The 25,161-nt window shown below is 39.1% G+C and overlaps 1 protein-coding gene across 12 annotated transcripts in view; it reads left to right on the forward strand.

Annotated features, from left to right (window-relative positions):
- The window catches only part of spo11 (SPO11 initiator of meiotic double stranded breaks), a 175,046-nt gene that overhangs the window by 13,297 nt on the left and 136,588 nt on the right, over positions 1-25,161 (forward strand). For all 12 annotated transcript variants that reach the window (XM_083521234.1, XM_083521232.1, XM_083521235.1 and 9 more), the window contains 3 exons: positions 6,757-6,845; positions 14,325-14,391; positions 16,687-16,795. In XM_083521234.1, the coding sequence (XP_083377360.1) occupies positions 6,757-6,845; positions 14,325-14,391; positions 16,687-16,795 (265 nt within the window). The remainder of the gene's footprint in view (positions 1-6,756; positions 6,846-14,324; positions 14,392-16,686; positions 16,796-25,161) is intronic.

Consider the following 25,161-nt stretch of genomic DNA (forward strand, 5'->3'; position numbering starts at 1 on the left):
GGGTGAAAGATCTGGACTGCAGGCTGGCTTTTTCAGTACCTGGATCCTTCTTTTACGCAGCCATGATGTTGTAATTGATGCAGTATGTGGTTTGGCATTGTCATGTTGGAAAATGCAAGGTCTTCCGTGAAAGAGACGACGTCTGGATAGGAGCCAATATTGTTCTAGAACTTGGATATACCTTTTAGTATTGATGGTGCCTTTCATTTACATTTACATTTGCGGCATTTAGCAGAAGATGGTGCTGGTCCATTTTTGGCCTTGTAGGCAAGCATCAGTGTTTTGAATCTGATACGTGCAGCTACTGGAAGCCAGTGAAGGGAGCGCAGCAATGGGGTGGTGTGGGAGAACTTGGGCTGATTGAACACAAGTCGTGCAGCTGCGTTTTGGATAATTTGCAGTGGACGAATAGCATTTAGGGGAAGACCTGCCACCAGAGAGTTGCAGTAGTCAAGTCTTGAAATGACAAGAGGCTGAACAAGCACCTGGGCAGCCTGTATGGACAGAAATAGTAGAATCCTTCGGATGTTATAGAGAAAAAAATCGACAAGAACAAGCAACATTAGCGACATGTGGGAAGAAGGACAGTTCATTGTCCATAGTTACCCCAAGGTTACGAGCAGTGGCTGAAGGGGAGAGCAGAGAGTCATGAACTGTTATTTGGAGATCTTGACCTGGAGATGAATCACCTGGGATGACCAGCAGTTCGGTTTTGCTGGGGTTGAGTTTTAGTTGGTGAGCACTTATCCATGAAGATATGTCTGTCAAGCATGCTGATATCCGAGCGAAAGCTGTGGTATCTGATGGAGGGGAAAAAAAAGATTAGTTGAGTGTCATCTGCATAGCAGTAGTGATAAATGTGTAAGCTTTCCAGATGTGTAAGCTGCCCATGCCACACGCACTCATGCAACCCCATACCATCAGAGATGCAGGCTTCTGAACTGAGCGCTGATAACTACTTGGGTTGTCCTCTTTAATCCGGATGACATGGCGTCCCAGTTCTCCAAAAATAACTTAAAATTTTGATTCGTCTGACCACAGAACAGTTTTCCACTTTTCCACAGTCCATTGTAAATGAAACTTGGCCAAGAGAAAACCCCTGCGCTTCTGCATAATGTTTAGATATTTTTTGACCTTTTAGAGTTTTAGCCGGCACGGTGAATGGCACGGTGGATTGTGTTCATCGACAATGTTTTCTGTAAGTATTCCTGAGCCCATGTTGTGATTTCCATCCAGTATGGTTTTCCTGCCTTGACCCTTACGCACAGAGATTGCGTAAGGGAATTGGGGGAATTGGTGATCCTCTGCCCATCTTGACTTGTCTCAGAGAGACACTGCCACTGTGAGAGGCTTTTTTTTTATACCCAATCATGTTGCCAATTGACCTTATAAGTTGCAAATTGGTCCTCCAGCTGTTCCTTATATGTACATTTACCTTTCTGTCCCAACTTTTTTGGAATGTGTAGCTCTCATGAAATCCAAAATGAGCCAATATTTGGCATGACATTTCAAAATGTCTCACTTTCAACATTTGATATGTTATCTGTATTCTATTGTGAAAAAATATATATGTTTATGAGATTGGTAAATTATTACATTCTTTTTTCAATTTGTACAGTGTCCCAACTTTTTTGGAATCGGGTTTGTACTAGTACAGATACAACAAGTCCTCTTTTCCACTCTACCTGAGCATTAATTGTATTCTCGAGGCCTATCCTGAAATGGGAACTAGTGCTTTGTTGTCTTTGTCCTTTAGGTCTTTTTATACATTTAATTATTATATAATTATATTATATAATTTAACTTCCATTAACCGTTGCAGTCTCAAACTATGCAACCTTAGTTTTCCAGTTTTCTCAGTGTTTCAGTCCAATTGATCTAAGGAAATTCAAGTGGCAAATTGTCTGAGTTGTCCCAGCTAGCTGGACACCACAGTTTAGCCTTGTTGAGTACTCTAGTTTCTTCTTCATATTTCAGGTTACTTGGCTATAATGCAAGCAAAACAGCAAACAACCATGAGCATGTTATTTACATGGTTAGTTATCAAATTGATAACTATTGATAATTGAGTGTCTTTACCAGGTCCATCAGAGTCTGGTTTAAAAGTTGCACAGCAAATAATCAAGGCTCTACAGTGGGGGTAAAGACAATAGTTACCCCCAGCACACCTTTAAACACTACTACCATCAAGTAGGCACTGTGGGAGTATTAAAATTCATTTCTGACAAACAGCCACAACACAGATGACCCTCTCGTACTTAGAGATGTCTACTACCCCATATTTTCTACACACACACACACACACACTTACAGTGCAAATATCAACATTGATTACAGACTACCTCTGCAAATACACACATATACCTCTTTTCAATGGGAATTTACCCTATCAACCTCTTTGATCCACCTATCAGCCTTTTCTATAATGTTTATATTGCATACTGCACACTATAAATGCACAAACTTCACTTTCTTGCATTTGCACCATCATAACTTTGAGTTTGTAATTTAAAGCAGCGGTCCCCAAACTGTTTTGTGCCACGGACCAGTTTAATGTCAGAAAATATTTTCACAGACCAGCCCTTAAGGTGTGGCGGATATATACAACAAATTAAAATGATACGACCAGCATAAAAACAAATGGTATTTTCTAAATATAATAATGAACATAAATCCACTGTGTGTATTATGTGTTATCGGCCGGGACCAGCCCCTTTCAAAAGGTAGCGGATGTAGGTAAGACATGTGACCGAGGCAAGCATCTTGACATGCATCAAGAGTGAGTCATAGACAGATGTGGTGGAGAGAATCCGGTAATTTTAAAAAATAAAAAATAATTTAGAATCAGATAATTAATAAAACGGAAATAATGTAAGTTATGTTTTCTTTCTGTTCTGCCCCGATACAAATTGAACCATGGATCAGTGGTTGGGGACCACTGATTTACAGTATCTAAATAAGTGAGTACACCCTCACATTTCAGCAAACATTTTGGTATATCTTCTCAAGGGACAATAATATAGAAATTAAAACTTAGATATATTTTAGAGTAGTCAATGTGCAGCTTATAGCAGCATAGATTTACTGTTCTTTAAAAAAAAAAAAAAAAAGCAGAATGTAAGTAAATAATTGTAACTTGGGTCAATATCATATTTATTTATTCATTACGTCGATCGCGATCTACCAGTTGATTGCAAAGGTAGTGTGGGTAGATCGCATGACATTAAAAAAAAGTTTATTTATGCATTTTTATAGTAGGTACCGTAATTTCCGGACTATAAAGCGCACCCTTATATAAGCCGCACCCACTGAATTTTACAAAGATTTTTATTTTTATCATAAATAAGCCGTACCTGTCTATAAGCCGCAGGTGTCTACACTGAAACTAATGAACTTTACACAGGCTTTAACGAAAGACACTAAATGCAATATGTTGCGCTTCTATTAGGAGCATAGCGGTATTTTGGGAATAGCCTGCCACTGCATTTTCCGGTATTGCTGCGCTTGTGTAAGACTGAGGATTATGTCCTTATTATTTTCTGATGCTCAACTTTCTTTGACTAACCCAAAATGCTGTTGCCAAGAAAAATAAAAAAGCATGAGTTTTGGAAACCTGTCTGTGCTTATGATTTCTGTTGCAACTGGAGTTAGTGAGCTCTCCCTTGACCCAGACTCAACGCATTACAATGGCTTGTATCTAAACAGTAGCCTACCAAGTAAGTCATTGTTCACTGTCTTCCTCCTTACTTTCACAACTACAGGGGTACCTTGACCTACGAGTGCATTTATGTACGCGTTTTCTGAGGTAGGAGCGGTCACTTGGTCGATTTTTTTTGCTTTGTTACACGAGCAAAAAATTAAGGTATGAGCTCGAGACGCCGCTGCTAGATGGCAAACGAAGCCAGAAAGCGAATGTGACAAAAATTAAGATAAGCAAAGAAAAAGTTAACATTTTAAAGTTTAGGGATACGTAGTGTACAGGAGTGATAGTAAAAAACGAGTTTTCCCTCCACCTCCGCTTATCACGTGAGGTTTTTTTTTTTGTTCGGAAATTTCACTGGTCTACTGTTATGTCAGCTGGGTTCAAAACATGGGAAAAAGTAGCGGCTTAGAGTCCGAAAAATACGTAGATAATTTTGACTTGGTAATTTAAGTAGCTCGCATGCTGAAAAAGTGTGTGCACCGCTGATATTGACAAATATATAATGGGATATGTATATAAATTGTAATTATCATTTGTTACAGGGAGGTGAGTCATTGTACAGTTCAATAAGTGCCCTGTGTGGAACGGTCTTTAATGTTAAAGCCGGTGATCTGTTTCATTCCCGTCCACACATCCCTAATTGTTTTGCTGAAGTTTACTTTCCAGTTTTTTTCCGATACAAGTCCTTGTCCTTGCACTCCCTCAGTCTCGCCCTCATTTCCCGTTGTATCCTTTTTAGTTTATCCCTGTTATCAGACCTAAAAGCTCTCTTCTTCTTCTTCTTCAGTATGAGAGAATTGTACTTAATGCACCAAATTGTAACTGCTCTAACACAAGATACACAAGTCTGTATAGTCCTGTTAAGCAGGCAAATACATGAACATGATGAATAGGACATGTGGCTTTACATGGATACATGACATACAGCTGCTATCACTTAGGGCGAACTCCCTTTTGTTGCAAGCTTATTTAGACAATAATGGCTGTATGTTGAGTTATTTCCAGAGGAAGCTGCACATTGACTACTCTAAAATATATCCAAGTTTTATTTCTATAGTATTGACCCTTTTTGAAGATATACTAAAATGGTTGCTAAAATGTGAGGGGTGTACTCACTTTTGTGGGATACTGTATATTTTTTCTTTTTGTGCAGTAACTGATGTCGGTGTATGGTTTTTAATGTGGCAATCTGAAATTATTATTATTAAGACACATTTTAAATTATATTAAGTAATTATTTGACATACCATCAGACTGTGGAAAAATGAGTGTATCTCCTATATTCCTTCTATAGGCCTGTTGTATTCTAAATTAAACCTTGCTGGACTCAGCGTTGTCAATCAATATCTGTTAAATAAAACTATATAAATAAGTAAAGCATATTCATTTATTAATGGATTTATTACCATACTTTTTGATGTATATAATGATGCATTTTTGCAAATTTGAAAAAATATCCCATTGCACTGCAGATTTTGCATGCTAGATGAAAATTAAATATATGATTTATTTATATTTTCTGTAGTTTATTTATTTAAGCCTGAATTGAGATTCATTTTGGCCCCTCTATGTTTAATGGAAAAGGGTCCCCTGGTGGTCTAGTGGTTAAGATGCAGCGCTCCCACGGCTGCGACCCGGGTTCGATTCCCGGTCAGGGAACCATCCCCAGCCACTCTTAGTGCCGGTCCCAAGCCCGGATAAATTGGGGAGGGTTGCGTTAGGAAGGGCATCCAGCGTAAAACATGTGCCAAATCAAACGTGCGGAGGATCCGCTGTGGCGACCCCTAACGGGAGAAGCCGAAAAGAAAGTTTATATTTAATGGAAAAAATAAAATCTATTCAAACGACAGATTTCTTAAAAATGATTCTGTTATGAAGCCACACTGATTTTTGGTAGATCTTCAATAAATGTATATGTAACTTTGGCATTAGCCAAGCCTCCTGGTCACGAAACATAGTTTTTATGGGCAGGCCAGAATTTGTCTAGTGAAATGTTTCAATGTGTTGTTTGCTGTCAGAATTGTCATTAACACATTTCTATTTACAGCATAATTTTAAACTGAACACCTGTACAAATTGACAGACAGATGTGGTTGCTGCCAGTTAGTAGAGATAACGTGTATCTATTCATTTCTCATGTTACTAACTATGCTATCAGTGATCTAACTAAGAATTTAACAGGCTTTGCTTGCATTGTAGCTAAAAAGACAAATTTATATTGCTTTAACAAACCAAAGTAGCTTGTTTAACTATGTATGTCAAAGGACGATCTAGGTCATGTTCTTACAGAGGACTAAATTGATGGACATATTTTACATTTTACTTGTTGATGCAATCATACATCATTTTGCCCACCAACAACATTTCATTTAAACACAGACAAGGTGCCAAACCATCAAACTATTTTAAAGTTACAACATTTAGGAATGTTCATTTGGTCTCTCTTTTAGAAGTAATCAATAATAATATGTGGATAATAGTGGATAAGTAGATCATCTTCGAAAAAAACTGTGGTGTATATCTGGGTTATGGCTTGACATAATGGTTTAAAAAACAAAATTGTTGAGTTTTTATGACTGGCAGATCAGTTATTTTAGTGAACTGGTTCAAGGACATCAGATCTTTTGATGTATCACATGTAGGGCTGCAACAACTACCCCAAAATAAGCCGTAGTTAAGATTATCAGCCGGTAGTACCTGTAGGTCTGTTGCAACACACGATGTATTGATTTATAAAATATTAAAATTAATAATCTAATAATAATTATAGTAATTAAAATATAACACCCGTAATATAAAATATAATTATAAGTATTTGTAAAAACCCAAGCGGGGGTCTTTGTAGGTGGTACAGTAATCAAATGATTAGAGTACAGGTTGTATCAGGTTGAAATATAAGACATCCCCCGATAATCAGGTCTACCGCGTGTTTTAGAGCAAAAATTTATATAAGACCCGGTCTTATATAATCGTATGATCAATTGCTTATCAAAATAATTGTTAGTTTCAGCCCTAATTACATGACATCTAAGTTCTTTCTTTGTACTTCTTAGGTTTAGCAAATCAGTTGGTCTACTTCTGACAGTGGGTGGCACTGTATCAACTCTGCGAAGTGACTGCCCTTCAACTGTGATGAAGTTTGGTGAGAGAATTTTATTTTATGAAGTTTTATGAGTGTTTATATTAGTATTACAAATATTATATATATTAGATTAGATTTTAGATATTAGATTAGAGAGGATGTCACTGGGTTCAGTTAAAATTTCACATTCTCTGAATTAGATGCCACACTGTACCTTTCCCCCCTATGCATTCACACTATAATTAAAGTATCTAGCATGAATGTATTTTAGTTACTGATAATTCTGGCATGTGCTGTCAAAGTAGAGATCAGACTTTTGCTAGAGTAAAAAGCAGAACTCACTGTGCCACAGTAAAACGAACACTATCTTTAATCTTATGATTTTGTAGTCTTGTTTAATTTATAATACTTAATATCAGTTCTTTAGCTGTAGAATGAGAATAAATATACATAGGCAAATCAAGTTACTTCTATAGTGAGAATTGTTGTGAACTAACAATGAATGGCAAGAATGCTATAAAGGTAATCTTAATATATTTAAAAAATTAAAACTTTAGTTATAACAGTTATGGGGTTTGCTGATTTGTTCTAATACGAATTTGGTTTTAATTTAGTTGTTTAGCAGTTCCCTTGAAGTTTCGTGTTATAAGCTTGTTTAGCCCATAAACATTACATTTAAATAAAAAATATTGATAGGCATAGAAGCTGTGTTTATTAATATTTAGTACAAAGGTTCTAAAAAATTAAATATTATGTAGTCCTATCTTCTGATTTTGTCTCAATCTGTATAGTCAGTATCAACCATCACAAGGTAGTGGTAAAGGTATTCCAATCCCTTCTTTTCCCTAATCTTTAAAAGAAAATTTTCGAGCAGACAAATTGAGGCTATGTTTCAAGTTGAAATCTGGTAGTAAGAAGGACTTGTCAATGAAATACACAAATGAGCCATAAAAGTTAAGGGTTAAAGATTAACTTCTAACATAGTGATTGTCGGAGTGTAGAGAAAGGATCTGCTGAAGAAAGATGCAAGCTCAGAGTAGGTGAGTTTGTGTCATGCCTTGCATGCTTCTATCTAAAATAAGTTTAATAGCCAGACCTTTATCCAGTCTAACTGTTAACCTGTGCATTTCAAAGTAAACTCAGAGAAGAAACAACACCAAACTAACAACTGAATAAAAACTTACATTACGTAACAGTTTTTTTTTCCACCAAGATCTTGTATTGATGATGGGAGTGTAGGACCACTGTGCAAAGTCTTCTCCTGCACATCCCAATGATTGTCAATAGGGTTAACGTCTGGACTCTGTGGTTGCCAGTCCATGTGTGAAAATTATGTTTCATGCTCCCTTCAGGTAGTCAGCTGACATTCTTTCGGATTCTTTGGGAACATAACTTTGATAATCCTCCACCTGACCAATTGCAGCAACCCCAGATCATAGCACTGCCCCCACAGGCTTGTACATTAGGCACTAGACATGATGGGTGCATCAGTTCATCCGCCTCTCTTCTTACCCTGATGCACCCATCACTCTGGAACAGGGTAAATCTGAACTCATCAGACCACATGACCTTCTTCCATTACTCTAGAGGTTAATCTTTATGCTCCCTTGCAAATTGAAATCTTTTTTCCAAGTAGCCTTACTGATAAGTGCTGTTTTAGGCTACACAGCTGTTTAGTCCCAATCCCTTGAGTTCCCTTCACATTGTGCATGTGGAAATGCTCTTACTTTCACTATTAAACATAGCCGTGAGTTCAGAGTAGGTTTAAATAACTTGCTGCCAGCTAAAACATAAGCATAACATAAACATAAACACAACTGCCGACCATCAGCTTGGTGTTTCCCGGGTTTTAAGTTCTTATCATTCGTTCTTAATCTTGCCTTATATATTTCATTGATACTGCATTCCAAAATTTTGGCATTGGCCAGTTAAAAACCTAGATCAGTCTCCAGGTCCAAGGATGGGTGCCCTGGTTATTCGCCGCTTAAGCTCGAAAAATGCCTTCTCAGCTTTAGGGCCCCAAAGGAACGAGCTTTACTGGGCAGGATGCAGCCATGTGCTCTTTACCTCCTCAGTAGAGGCATAGACCTAGTGACTGATGTCTCTCCTTCTCGGTGGGAGTCAGGTGGTGGCGTCCTATCTCCCATGACCTGCGGCGGAGAGAAAGAACGGGTGCCGGGACCCTGAAGTACGAGGTGGGGAACTGCTTGTAGGGGAAAGACAGGATCAAGGGCCTAAGCAGAGCAACGACGCTCCCGGTGGTGTTCCCTTATGCGCTGATCGATGCGTGTAGCCAAGGAGATCAGAGAATCCAGATCCTGGGGTGGATCAGGAGCGGCAAGTTCATCCTTAACGGCAGAGGAGAGGCCCTGGTGGAAGGTATCATAAAGTGCTGTGTGATTCTGTCCAATGTCAATGGCCTGGGTCCGGAAGTCAGCCACGAACTCTGCCACAGAGCGATGCCCCCGTGTGGCCAAAATTAGGGAGCAGGGGCATCTCAGCGTGGAGTAAATGAGCCGAAAACCTTCTGGAGTTCGTCAGAAAAGGCGGCGAATGATGTGCAGTTAGCCGATTAACTTTCCCACTCCACGGTGACCCACCTTAGGGCTTGACCTGACAGGAGGGAAATGACGTAGGCCACCTTGGAGTGCTCCGCACCGAATTGAGAGGGCTGCATACTAAAAATCAGATCACACTACATGATAAAATTGCGGCAGGAGTCTGGGTCGCCTGAAAATCGGGCTGGCGGCATGAGCTGAGGGTCACGCATATCCGAGGTGCCGGTAGGTGGAGCAGGGCCCGGTGTCATGGGTGCCTGCCGGGCCGGGGCGGCGAAACACCTGTGGGGATTCTGTCACCAAAACGGGTGCGCAAGAATCCCATTCCCTGCATGCCTGAAGAGAGGTTCTGGGTTTGGCCAGCCAAAGAGGGCAGAGGGAAAGTGGCTCTAGCACTCTTTACTGGTATTGAAAGAATTATTATAATATTAATTTTTTTTACATTTATACCTGTTTTACAGTAATAAATATAATCATTGCCATTTCAGGGCTCCAGACTGCGACTAAAATAATAAATTTCGAGTAATATTTTTGCCTAGATCGCCACCTGCGACCATATTATTCTACACGGAATGTATAAACTGCATATAATATTTTTATTAGTGTGTTCGATCACATAATTTGTTGCCCAAAAATTGGGCATCAGAAAAAAACAGAAAAAAAATTGGGCATCAGAAAAAAACATGAAAATATCTGATTTTTTTCAAAACAGTCTCCATCTCTGTCCAACTCTTTGGCTGATGACACACTTGTAATTAAAAAGGCATGCTGCAATTGTGCCAGCAGAGAGAGGGATAACGACAGAGGCACTGAGTACCATCTTTCTATGTCAGTCAGTGAAAACATAAATAAAAGTGCTGAGAGATATTTGAAAACCTTTTTGGATTCAAGCGTTTTCATAGCTGAGGCATGGACTTCTGCCTATGAAGCGAGCAAAGAAATTGCGGGGAAATCTAATTTCATTTCCCAAACACATCATGAGAGAAAAGAGACAGTACAAAAACACGGCGATAGTCAAAAGCATAAAAATGCTTGTGATCACATAATGGCGAAGGGCGTGCCACAGAAAACACAGTTAGCGATCGCAGTGTCTCGTGCATGTGGACTGCGTGCCGAAAGAGATAAAAATAAAATTCAACACCGCCTATATGATTGCTTCAGTTCCCAGGCCATGCTGTAAAATTATTGCAGATGTACACACAACAGGATGACTCGAAGTAAGTGTTTGACATTTTTTTAAGTTAATTTTTGTGTGGCACTTAAAAATATAATTTGGGGCCTGTTGTTTTTCTCATAGGAGCCAATGGCTCCTTAATTGATTTTTTTGTCTGGAGCCCTGCATTTTAACCACTTATATACTTTTAAACAGAGGGTCATTTATTTTATTTAATAATTTATTATTTATTTATTTATTTAATCAACAGTAGTAAGACTGGCATACTTCTTGTATACTTAGGAGGTTTGGGTTTAATAGAAGATTGGTGGAGCCGTTCCAGCTGCTTGCACTGGTTAGTTGCGTCACTTCAGATTATTGCTTTGCCGGTGATCCGAAAAACCTGCTTCCAAACCTGCTCACTATGCTGAAACCATATATTCACCCCAAGAGAATTGGTGTGGTTTGGGTTCCATGGGATCAATGGCATCTGGCACCCAAACTCACTGCAAGGGTGTGAGTTGGGGGACTGAGTTTGAAGAATATTCTGCCCTGGGTAGGAACTGACCGCAGTCTTCTGCAGTACCTGCACAGAATGGTCTTTCCAGTCACCCCACCTCCTGGTTGGCCCTTTCCACTTGTGACTTATGAGTGATACCTTGATTAACAGCCATCTTTAGCATCTACATAAAACAGGTCCAGACTCTCATACAGGTTGTTTTTTCCTTTGTTTAAGTTTCCTGCATCACTCCATATATCTTATTTTTAATAATGGAAAATGCAGAAAGGAAAGCACAACATTTGGCTGTCATTATACATCCTGCTATCTATTTCTAGAAAATGACTAAATTTTTTTAAATAAAAAATAAACAAGCACATAAGTATTCAGACCCTTTACTTAGAACTTTTTGTTGAAACACCGTTGGCAGCAATTAAAGCCTTGATTCCCCCTAGATTGGGGAATTTTCTGTAATTCTTCTGCAAATCCTCTGAATCAGGTTGGATGGGGACCGTTGGTGGACAGCCACTTCCAGGTCTCTCCAGAGATGTTCAGTAGGGTTCAAGTAGGGGCTTTGCCTGGGAGTTGTCCCCACTCCTGTGTTGTTTTGGCTCCCGTGCCACCTGGTTTTTAAGGACACCAAAGACATTAATTCGGGGGCAAATTATCTCACTGGTTTTAATGGCCCTGAAATTATTCTTGCCACCCTGCCTGCTCTGGTTCCTGTTCCCAACCCTGTCTCCGATCCTTGTTCTGCTCCGAATTGTCCTGTTACTTGTTTGGACTGGTTTTACCGTTTGTGTGTTTGCTCTACCCTTTATTTTTCTGTTTGCTGGCAATTGAAATTTCTGTTGGAAATTTGGACTGTTTTTTTAATTCAGATTTTGGTTCCTCCTACGTTGTCTGTCCGCTCTCAGATTTTGGACTTATTTTGGACTCGCTTTTGGCTCTATGGATTTGGAACTGTTTTTTGAACTGTGTTTTTTTCCCTGCCTGTTTAATTTATTGAAGGCTGTTTACCATACTGCTGTTGTGTCCTGCATTTGGGTCCTCCTTCCAGTCACTACATCCTCCTGACGGAACGATTGGTCCCTGTTTCTAACATTGCTTTTCAATAAAGCAGAGATTTTCAGCCATCTACACAGGGTAGCATAACAAGTAACTAGGATGTTGGGGAAGAACAGTAATCTTTGCAAAACTAGATGGATGAGTTATGGTCTCCATGTGGAAAAAGAGGCAAAAAAAACGAAGCACTAAATACAGTAAAACATAAATGTTCCAGCGGTGCGTGAGTGAAGGGCGGAGCCAGATGGAATGAGCGGTAAGAAACACCTGCAGCTGATGAGAGAGACACCAGCCTCACGGAGAGAGAGCCGTCAAGCTGAGAAAAGTGTAAGGGTCTCAGAATGGTGACTGAGCACGGGCGGGCACCGGTAAAAGATGTGCTGACCGATGAGTGTACTCGGGCGGTTGTCCGTGAAAGGCGTGCCGATCTGTGAATGAGATGGGCGGACGCCGAAGAAAGACAAGTTGATCAGCGAGTGGGCGCCGGGCATCAAGCTGGCAAGGTGTCCTCGAACTGTGACACTGTGGGTGAGCCCTGGCATGATTACTGGAATGTAAAGTGCTGGGTTGGAAATAAAATAAAATAAATGAAAGCTCGGCTTGATGAACTATTGCCTGTCTTGCTTTCTTCCAGCACGCAACCAGTGAGTTTGCTACAATAAACAATTAAAAAAAACCTATAAACTGAGGCCCGTTCTTCATGTATGAATTACTTTAAGATCTTATGATTCAACAGGCCCAGTTTGAATAAGGTTTTCAAATACTGCATAACCTTCAAGCAGTAATTCTCACCCTGAAGGGGCAAAAAATGTGCCCACTCATCTATTTATCTAAATAATCTTAAAAATAAAAAACGTGTAGAACGTGTTAAATGCAAAGTTCTTGAGTCGATACAAATGTGTATAAAAAATTTATTCAACAGGTTACATACAGTAGTATGCATCCGCAAGCACACAGCACGCATCCGCAAAGCACACAGCATTGTGGACGACCACACACCCCCGTCACACACACTTTTCACTCTCCTGCCATCAGGAAAACAGTTCTGAAGCATTCGGGCCGCCACATCAAGACTGTGCAACTTTCTTTCATCAAGCCATCAGGCTTCTCAATACACAGAACTGAAACGGAACTCGCACTCACACACACACACACACACACACACACACACACACACACACACACACACACACACACACACACACACTTAAATGTGTGTTACTGAACTGTACAACCTGGACTTAACCAATCTCAATCCATTCCACCACCATTTATTTATTTTATTATTTATACTTGACTGTACTACACTCTTTAACTGCTTTTTTTGCACCTCTCACTGTATTTGTATATGTCAACAGTCTCCTACACTGACTCAGAAATACACTTCGCTTTTGATCATCATCACTGCACCCCGCAACATTGTATACCCGCCACAAATGGACATTCGGTGTAACCCAGATGAGGATGGGTTCCCTCTTGAGTCTGGTTCCTCTCAAGAGTTTTTCCTTGCCACAGTCGCCAGTCGCCACCGGCTTGCTCATCAGGGACAAACTTACTCATAAAGAACATATTCATTTTTAATCACCGCATTATCTGTGTAAAGCTGCTTTGAGACAATGTTCATTGTTAAAAGCGCTATACAAATAAAAATGAATTGAATTGAATTGAATATTTATTATACTGTTTACAAGCTATTTTTTGCACTACATTGTTCTGTTTATATTCACTCCCGGGTATAGTTTTTACAGTTCTCCTTGCACAGTACTGTATAATCAAAGTATACAGTAGGTTTACTGGTCGGCGCTATATTGAGCTTTGTGTCTTGTCTTGTGTTGTCTGTCTGCACAGGTTGCACTCGATGCACTTTATGTAGCTTGTGTTGTGTTGTTGCTCTATGTTGTTGTTTAGTGTAGCACCAGGGTTCCGGAGGAACGTTGTCTCGTTTTTACTGTGTACCACTGTGTATAGTAGAAATGACAATAAAAGCCACTTCACTTGACTAGTAATTATTATATTACACCTTAAATTATGAAAAATGTACATTAAATGCTCAAGGCCTCACTCATCTCTGAAATGTATTATTTGGTAGTAGAAAATGCAGTATACTAAATAAGATTAATCGGACAATCCCCTGACACCCCCCCCCCCCCCTCCTCTGGAAATAAATGGTATATTTGGAGTTTGCCGTATTTAAGTATTATATTTACTGTGTTTTCTTTTAAAAAAATGCTATATAATATTTAACTAGACATTTCTCTTCACAGCCCTGATTTTGAAAGCCCTGTCAACAATTTACAAACTTGTCCAAAGTGATTCATATGTAACCAAAAGGTATGTATGACAAATAATAAGGAATTGAAAATGTAAATATGTTATAAATGTAATTACACACACACTCTCATTATACTGCACAACAAAGTTTTTGCTTCTTGAGCACTGTTGGGTGTTCCTTATAGATTTTTGGCTTCTGATCACGAAAATCACATAAAAATTTGCCAATCACACACACCGTTTCATTGCAATCTTTAGTTATGCCATGTTTTTTCTTATATTTGTGTCCAAAAAATTGTAATTTCTGTAAGAGACCTATAAACAATGTTTTGTGCATAAAATCAGTTTAAAAGCTGTTCTGTGAAAGTATGCAGCCCGGGAAGGCCGGAGCCAGCGTCACACTGTCTCAGCAGGCTATAAAACTGGCTTTCATACACAGATGCTGCTAAACGGATTAATATAGAACTTCGTGTGTAGCTATTGTTTCAGAATATAGCATTGACTCAGTAGCACTGTAACAAGTAAATTAGATGTTATTTTTTACAGGATGATTGTGTCTCTATATATCTCGTCAATGTCATAACAGTCATGATGCATTCTGCTATATTTGTGGCAAGTATACGCTTGTTCATCTGAGTTGCTCAATGACTACTTTTGTAAAGAAAGCGTATCATCTAAACTTCAGCTGTAATCAGAGGCACTCAAAAGACAATGCGGTTTGCTGTCCCGATGATAACTGGAGAGGGAGAACTGGAAAACATTGTGAGACTGTTACTTCTGATTGACTGTGTCTGGTTTCTCTGCCAAAAAAAGGTCAATTAAATACCTTAATATGACTTCAGCAATGAGACCCGTGTGACATGATGTCAGTCTTCCAATTCCGAAACCATTTTAGAGGAATGGACCTTTTTAGATGAATCAGATGAAGAAACTGCAATGCAACTGGCAGTGACATTGATCTGGATTTTGGACAGTGTTCCTCAGGCGATCCACATCTTATAACACGGTCACAATTAAACAATCTGGTCAGATATTTGGGTCTGTCTAAAGCAAAAAAAGTCAAATTGCCGGGTTTGAGACTGCAGAAATGTTGTTTGCTGTCAACAGGTCCGAAAATGTGTTTTTCGAAGCTGCCAAGATGATATAACGAAATTCTTTGCACAAGTTGACAGTCTCTGTTTCTGTGTTCTCGGCTTTGGATTGTGACCATGACCTGCAAGAGTGGTGTCTCTTTAATGATTCGTCAAAGCTGTTCTGTTACACAATGGCAACATTCAACCTGCAATACCTGTAGGCTATGCAGCACACATGAAAGAAACCTATGAGAACATGGAAATGTTGCTGAAGCACATCCAGTACAGCAAGTACAAATGGAATATCTGTGAAGATCTGAAAGTCATTGCTCTGTTACTGGGACTGCAGCTCGGCTATTTTAAGTACTGTTGTTTCATCTGTGAATAAGACATTGTCAATGAGTCACATTATTGTAGACAGAGCTGGCCACTTCGTAAAAAGTTAGTTCCAGGACAGAAAAATGTGGTGCATAAACCGCTTGTTGACCTGGCAACGATTTTCTTGCCTCCTCCTAATGAAGAATTTCATGAAAGCAATGAACAAAGAAGGTGAAGGAACAGATGTTCCCAAGAATAACTGAGGGAAAGTTCAAAGAGGGCATTTTTGTTGGCCCTCAGATCAGATATGTTATAAGTCACAAGCAGTTCGAAGATCTGCTGGTTGGGCTAGAAAAGATTGCCTGGATAGATGTTGTTGACTGTGTTTTCTTGGCAATTACAGAGCCCCACATTACATTCAGCTGGTAGACAAACTTCTTAAAGCATACAAAACAATGAAGTGCAACATGCCACTCAAGATAAATTTCCCTTACTCACACTTGGATTTTTTCCCTGCAAGTCTCGGTGCTGTCAGTGACAAACACAGTGAAGTTTTCACCAGGACATTGTTACAATGGAAAAAACGATATTAGGGCAACTGGAATCCATCAATGCTTGGACACTGCAATGTGATGCACCAGACATTGAATACAAACGACAATCACAAGGAAAACACTGTTAATTTTGTTGAACTTAATGGCGTATTAGAAACAAAACCAATTAAATACATTATTGCCGGTAAACAGTTAACTGTCTATTTCTCAGATTTCCTATGTGATGCAGCAAAACCAAAACTATATTTGTGCATACCCACCGTTCCTGTCACAATCAGCAAATATCTTTCAAGAAGCAAAACTTAAAAAAAAAATTGCTGTGCAGTGTTAAGGTTGTAAATGGATTATAGAATGTGCGTTTGTTTTTTTTGAGACTGAAATGGTTTTGACTTGCATCTTGTGGAAAACAGGGATATCTATTATAATGACCCCCAGCTATTTGGATCACAGAAGACTTTGGATACAATTGTTGATGATATATCATGCCTGCTCAAAGTTCCTCGGAGGAGCCTACATGTGGTACACATGCAGCACACATGCACTTTTAAGGACCTTTTAAAAACCCTGTTGATGTGGTCATTAACAAATCTAAAGCATTGCTTGTGTTTCAAATTTAAATTAACTTTTTACTGCTTTTACTGTTCAGGAAAAAATAATTTTAATTTTGCTTAGTAGTATTCTGGATACAACTGTCCACATCTTTATTTTTTTAAGTTGGTGTACAATCGCTATTATTGTTCCTGAGTTATACCATTTTCAAGGTAATTCTGGGAGCCATCATTTGCTTTCCATTAACCTTCCTCTTGTGTTAGGGTCGGCACCTACCCGTTTTTAGGTTTAAATGCACCGAAGTACCACATAAATTTGTTTATTTCATCAAGGTTTTTTTTACTTTGTCAGGAACCTCTATTTAAACAAAATAAAAATAAAAAAATCTCTAACTAAATTATAAATTTCTCTGATTTAAATTATAACCTTTGTGGTGTTAGGGTCGGTTTTGACCCAGTTATAATATAACATTTTAAAACAATAATTAGTGTTAAATCTAAAATCATAAACACACTGTCAGCTCACTAACACAGTCAGCCAACAGCTCACTGACAGTCAGCTCCTCTCCTAACCCTGTAAGCTTTACTTAGGGGATTCTCTCTTTGCCTGTTTGTCGCCTTCCCTGAACAAGCAAAACAAACAAACAAAAATGGACATGTAAGACATGCATAAGACCAATTCAGTTTAGATTTGGTGACTTGCAGAGTGCATATATCCAGTTTGCAGCATGCAAAAAAATGAGAAGATTGAGATCATCTCTTCGCTGAAAATGAGACAGAGGACACAGAGCAGCATCGCGATACAGATGAACCAGGAGACACAGACACATCTGATGAGTCTGATGAAGAGGTCGCCGGTGCTGAAGCTGCTTCGGCTCCTTTTGAAACATTAAAATCCAAAAGTGGTAACATCTGTTGGACCTCAGTACCTCCTGAATTACATGGCAGGGTAACTGCTGCAATTGTCATCAAAATGACCACTGGGATCACTAGGTTTGCTGTGATGAGAGTAAGTGATATCAAGACTCCACTTTCTTCAAAATTTGCTTTTACAGACAACACCACCGTTGTTTTTTTTATTGTTCCAAAAAAAGTGGGGGGTTGGGGATAAGTATGGGCTTAAGTATGGGCTTTGTCTCACTTCCTGATGCCACATCTGCATCTTTGTGAAAAGTGGACATAAGTACCTACGTACTTATGTCCACTTTTCACAAAGATGCAGATGTGGCATCAGGAAGTGAGACAAAGCCCATACTTATCCTGGACTATAATAATAACAAAGGAGGAGTGGACAACCTGGATAAGCTGACTGTCACCTACACTTGCCAGGGAATGACCAGGAGATGGCCAATGGTTGTGTTTTATAACATCCTAGATGTGTCTGCATACAATGCAATTGTGTTGTGGCACCACATCCAGCTAGGGTGGACCTCAACCAAAAAAAAAAAAAGCGAAGAATGTTTCTTGAGGAGCTAGGAAGTTCCTTAGTCAAGACACCCATTGAGCAAAGCTGAGACCCAGCCATAGTTAGACAGCTGCAGAGTTCAACTAGCACTCTATCCATGTCATCAGCAACTCAAAGAGCACCAGCATCCTCCTCAGCCAGCCCTGCCTCAACATAAACCACCACAGCAACAGCCACAACCCCACTGAAGCCACCTGATTCTAAAAGAAAGAGGTGTCAGGTCTGCCCTAGCAATAAGTTCAGTAAGACAAACATATTGTGCTTCTACTGAAAAATGAAAAAATGAAATGCTAGTACTTGATTTGCTTGATTGGTTGTTGTTTGTTTGACTGCAAATCTATATATTTTTATTATTACTAGTTCTAATTTTAATTTAGTATTTCTATTAAAGCTCTATTTAAAAAAAAAAAAACTTTTTTGCCTTTTTTTGGAGTAAAAATATATGGGTCAAAATTGACCCGAACACCATAGATTTTACTATAGTTTATAATATTAAAATAATATTTATTTTATAATTTTTTTTTCAATTTAGAGATGTTTTCTAATACACCTCAGTAATAGTCAGGCAACATAACAATCTTTAATTTATTTATATAATTCTCTTGAGGTTCATTTTACATTTTTTTTTTTTTTTTTTATTGAAAACGAGAGGTATGCTATCAAATGAAAGGCCCAGGGGGCCACACCAACAATATTAAAAGCAATCTTTTCATGGGTAAGGAAACCTAACAAGGTAACCAAGAGGTAGGAAACAGATTGGATGATAAATAATAGTTTAGAGGGTATTTTATGACTGTTTAAAGACACGGGTCAAAACTGACTCGTTAACATAAAAGATAAGTAACAGAAAGCTAACATAGGACGAAGGCTAAAGCAATGTAGCTTATGTTTTATATTGGCCTGTGTGCAATGCAGTGGTGGGCCATCAGGGTCAGCAAGGCCTTCTCTGCTGGTCTAATAATGAAGAATCACTGACTTACATTTACCAGTTTTCCATAATAATCAGATTTTGAGTTGGAGACGCCATCTAGCAGGTGCACATTGATCCACTTTTGTTTGGCTGGTCAGCGAATGCACTAGGCAAAGCTAGCAAACTACACCTCTAGCAAACTGCACAAGCTCAAATTTATTTGTGACCTAATAGCAGTTATTTTTTTTATTTCAGAATGACTCAGAAAGGAGAAAAAATTTATTTGGTCACATATACTTACAAGGCCATTTTTTTATTTAGATATAATTAATATTATTATAATAATTATTGCATAATACTACACAATAACACATGGTAATTAAACAGGGAAATGATCTAAACTCGTTTTATTTCTCTCTGTTTGCAGTCTCCCCAACATATGAAATACAAATACCCTCTGGGATTCATTTAAAGCCAAATTGAATCACTATTTGGGAATGACAAGTTCTAGATATTGGCATAGCCTCAGATTTCTTCCAGTTTATTTTGTATCCTGAAGTCTAAAATTAGCAGAGTCAGTTGGATCTTTTTTTACAGTCGGAATAAGTGTTAACAATGCTTCCATAAAAAGTACTAGGTAAAACTTTAAATGCCTCTGTATAGACTTCTGTTAAAATTGGGGCCAATATATCAACATACTGTTTATAGTATTCAGTTGGAAAGACACTTTGATTGCAAGACTTTATATTTGAAAAAACTTTATATTAGAAAAAAATATACTTATTGTTATTATTATTATTATTATTATTATTATTATTATTATTATAAACTTTATATTAGGAAAAAATGTTAATGTAATTTTAAAATTTTAATGTTAACATTTGCTTACAAAATGTTAAATTTCAGCATTTGTTTTCATTGTCTGTAAAAAGCTTGCCTGCCTTTTCACCTCCTTCATAAATAAATAAATCATAAATCTAGTCCATAGTCTAAATAATGCCTTTCCAGCTTTATTATTGTATATATTTTGTAACTAAAATTTGTATTGACAAATATCCTGATATAAATCATTTAGATTAATGTCTAGCCAGTCCCTTCTCCAGTAAACAAATAGTTGCTTCCAAGTTCTTAAACAAGTCTCTTCCTTCCTTTTTATTTACCCATGCTGCTTGGGCAATAGATTTCTGTCTAATATTTGCCTTTGAGGCCTACCATACAGACGCCAACATATCATTGCTTATAATATTCCATTTAAAGAAAGAGGTCAGATCATCATCCAGCAACGTCCCAAACTGCTCATTTTGTAATAATGCAGTATTTAAATGCCACCTTCTCTTTCTATCAACTTCTGTGTATAGAGCTATATTTAATTCCACTGTTACATGGTGTGATAACGCTATTGCTCCAATATTACAATCTACAATTTGATCAATAATAGTTTGAGAGCAAAAAAAACCATCTTTTGTAGAGTGGGATTTTTGGCAATGAGAATAAAAATATATTCTTTTGAACAGTACTATATATTCTCAGTTGAACCTTTCAAATACAAAATCTACTTTCCTATTGCTCAATAAAAATAACTAACCCCTAGCCTGAACTTGAACTAAAATAAAGTACAGATATTCAACTCCTCCTCCCACACACTTGACTCATAAGCTTCACACTCACACTGGCAAAAGTGCAAAGATTATTTGGTCCCATTATTCTGGTGCCCTGCAATGTTCTTTAATCATTTAATGATTTAAATTTGTGCCAATTGAATTGATTACTCTTTAATCAGTATAATAAAAAAGTGTATTGCATACATTTTATTTATTCAATTTAATTTTTATATATTATTTAACCAAGCAAGCATTTTATTTAAATTTGTTTTTAAAATGTAAACTCTTCAAATGTTGATCACAAATGTTAACAATAATAAACTGCATTAATAAAAAATGACTTTTTATTTATGAGTGGAAAAATCATAACTGGTCAATAATGCAGCAAGCCACTAATCGGTGAGGTGCGTGCTGTTTTAAACTTGTTTTGATTGCTGCTTACCAGTAGCGGATTTAGGCGACATGGGCAATCGACCAGTGCGGCATGGGAAGAGTAGTTGGACTCTTCCACTGCTCTATGGCCGCGCGTTCACCCAAGCGCACCTCGGATATCTCGTCAAGCTTTAGTCCCGTAATAGGACTGTGTGGACCTCGTCCCTCCAGGGCCTACCACGGATATTCATCTCCCGTTCAGTAGTCCCGTTATAGGACTGTGTGGACCCTTTCCTTTCTGGACGAACCACAGATACATCTCTCTCCCGCTGCCGTTTCTCCTGGGTCTCAGCCCCCATTCCTTCCTACCCGGCTTCTCTATGCTACTGTGTACCATATGTCTTGTTTTTCATTAAACTGAAGCGAATTGCACTTCGGCTTCCGCCTCCGTTTCTCCCAGCATAACACACGCCTATTGTTATATCATTGTCACGGTCAATGAACCTGTTTGGGACTCTGAGTGCTTACCCACCACACTGAGAAATTTCCTTACTTAAACTCTCAGAAAGGAGAGGGGGGGTTGAGTGATGTCACGTCAGTTATTAGAGCTGAACCCAAATTAAATTTATAAATGGCAAAAAAGGTCTAAACCCACATGAGCTCAATTTAGAAAAAAGAGGAAAGATAAAGGTGTGTATGCTGCTTTAAAGGCTACTGCAATCTAATAAATAGGCTAATAACTGTCATTTAGGTTATGATGTGTTGCCTGCTATGCTTTTACACATAGAACAACAATATTTCTTTTAGCCTTTCATAAAATTATCATTTATAGTAGGTAGTTTATCATAATATGTGTAGCTTTCAACAAAACAATTAGTAAAAAAACCTTTTAACCTTACTGAACCGTGACTTAAAAAGCGAGATACGTACCGAACTGTGAATTTTTTTTGATGTTTTTTAAGTAAAACATCTAATAATAATAATAATAATAATAATAATCAAAATCAAAATCAGATTAATCGATTAATCTAAAATGAATAAATGAACAATCATCCGATTAATTGATTGCAGGGTTGCAGCCCTAGTAATTACTATTTGGCCATTTCATTAAAATGAACTTGTTTCCTCTGACTTTTGCACAGTGCTGTACTATAAATTGAGGTAGACCAGATATAAATGGTTTGATGAGTGTTTTGCTTAAAATTTGTGAAACATATGTCTGTTGTTTTTATAAAGTCTTTATATTCTTAATATCATTTTTTTGTGAATCCAATATACTTTTGTTCAAGCACATAAAGTGGATATAAAAGACCTAAGACTTAACCTAGGATTTTGGCACTAAGATAATGTGATACGATAAAAAAAAAAAATCTCAATTAATAAACAAAGAGAAACATTTAAGACCAGTTTGGTTTTTAGGTATGCACAGCATTTAGGGATTTTGTTCAAATACATTTTGCTTACACTACACCACTCGAATTTCAATTGAAAATTTTCCCTGAACTCTTGTTAATGCTGAGCACAATCACATGCCATAAAAGGGTGCTTAATTTGAGGCTAAACTAATGTTATTGATTTTACATATTAACAGTAGCAATTTCTCCATCAACAGCGAGTTTATTCACTCAGAACAAGCTTGCACACATCTCATACAGCCGACAAGCATTGCTAGACATCGGCTACTCTCACAGATACGGGCTTTCAACAGACTTTGAACTCCCTCTGGAAATCGCCCGAAAACCGCAGACCGCTGATCCAGCTCGGCCGACAGCGAGACCACAGCGCCGGCGGCGAGACCGTAAACAAAGGAGGGGGAAGCGAGGCGGCATCAGGGCTAAGCTAAGGCTAAACCCGCATCAACCATCAATTCCTAGCGTCTTCCTTGCTAATGTACAGTCTCTTGCAAACAAAATGGATGAGCTGCTGCTCCGGATAACATCACACAAACGGATTAAGGAATGTAATGTCATGATTTTTACGGAAACATGGCTCAACAACAACATTCCCAGCAGCGCCATTGAGCTCGGGGGTCGCAGTGTTTTTTGGGCGGACAGGACGGCAGAGGACTCTGGTAAGCGCAGAGGTGGAGGTCTGTGCATTTATGTTAACAACTCATGGTGCACAGACTCTACTGTTACTGAAAGTCATTGCTCTGTTCATTTAGAGTATTTGATGATTAAGTGCAGACCCTTTTATTTACCGAGAGAATTCTCAGCCATTGTTGTGACTGCAGTGTACATTCCGCCGGATGCTAATGCTAAGCTAGCTATGGAGGAACTGCATGCAGCTATCAGCAAACAGCAGTCTGTACATCCCGAAGGAGCTATTGTTGTTGCTGGAGATTTCAACCACTCCAACCTGAAATCTGTTTTACCAAAATTTCACCGCAATGTCTCCTGCTCTACCAGAGGGGACAAAACACTGGACCAGGTATACACAAACATACCTGGGGCATACACAGCCATTCCCCTCCCCCACTTGGGTCAGTCTGATCACCTCTCTTTGTTCATGCTACCCAAATACACACCACTGATCAAACGTGTGAAACCAGCTCTGCGGACAGTAAAGGTATGGCCAGAGGGGGCCATTCCTTCTCTACAGCTACAGTTTCAGGATACTGACTGGAACATGTTTGCCTCACAGGCCACACTGGACTCTCACACAGACATGGACATTTACACTTCATCTGTTTTGGACCATATTAACACATGCATTGACAATGTCACTACTGTCAAACACGTGAAATGCTTTCCTAATCAGAAACCATGGATGAACTCTGAAGTCCGTCTCCTGTTGAAAGCAAGAGATGCTGCCTTTGAATCTGGCAGGGCAGAGGACTACAACAGAGCCAGGGCCAACCTGAAAAGAGGCATCAGGAAAACAAAACTCACATACAAACTCCACATAGAAGAGCACTTCCACAACTCTGACCCCAGACGCATGTGGAAAGGCATCCAGTCCATCACAGACTACAAACGCACACAGCTCAACCAACCAGCAGTGCCTTCCAACCGGACGAGCTCAATCACTTTTTTGCTCGTTTTGACCAATGCACAGGACATTTCACAACAACAACGGACTCTTCTGCTTACAGCCCACTTTCACTCACGACAACGGACGTCTATTCAGTGTTTAGCAGAGTGGATGCACGAAAGGCAGCTGGCCCGGATGGCATACCGGGACGTGTTCTCAGAGCATGCGCTGGACAACTGGCACAGGTTTTTACTTGTCATTGGCCCAAGCCACAGTACCTACATGCCTGAAGACCACTACCATTATACCAGTGCCTAAGCACTCAGCTGCTGAATGCCTGAATGACTTTCGACCAGTTGCACTCACCCCCATTGCTATGAAGTGCTTTGGGAAACTGATCCTGAATCACCTCACTGCGGGCCTACCACCTACACTGGACCCACACCAGTTTGCCTATCGCCCAAACAGGTCAACAGAGGATGCAGTTTCCACAGCTCTTCATTCAGCCCTTTACCCACCTGGATAAAAGCAACACGTACATTAGAATGCTGTTCATTGACTTTAGCTCTGCGTTTAATACAGTCCTCCCCACTGTACTGATCACTAAGCTCAGTGAACTGGGTATCTGCACCTCCACTTGCAGATGGATTCTGGACTTTCTTACCAACAGACCTCAATCTGTCAGGTTGGGTAACCAGGTATCCTCAACCCTCATTCTGAACACTGGCATCCCGCAGGGCTGTGTTCTGAGCCCACTGCTCTACTCCCTGTTCACCAACATCTTCATCAAGTATGCAGATGACACCACCGTGGTTGGCCAGATCGACAACAACAACGAATTGGCCTACAGGGAAGAGATCCGCAATCTAGCAGCGTGGTGTGCCAACAACAACAACCTGGCTCTTAACGCCACAAAGACCAAAGAGCTCATTGTGGACTTTCGGAAATCCAACAGCAGGAGACATCTACCTGTCAGCATCAATGAAACTGAGGTAGAACGAGTCTCCAGCTTTAAG

Source organism: Silurus aristotelis (genome assembly GCF_946808225.1).
Source record: "Silurus aristotelis genome assembly, chromosome: 19".
Taxonomy (NCBI): domain Eukaryota; kingdom Metazoa; phylum Chordata; class Actinopteri; order Siluriformes; family Siluridae; genus Silurus; species Silurus aristotelis.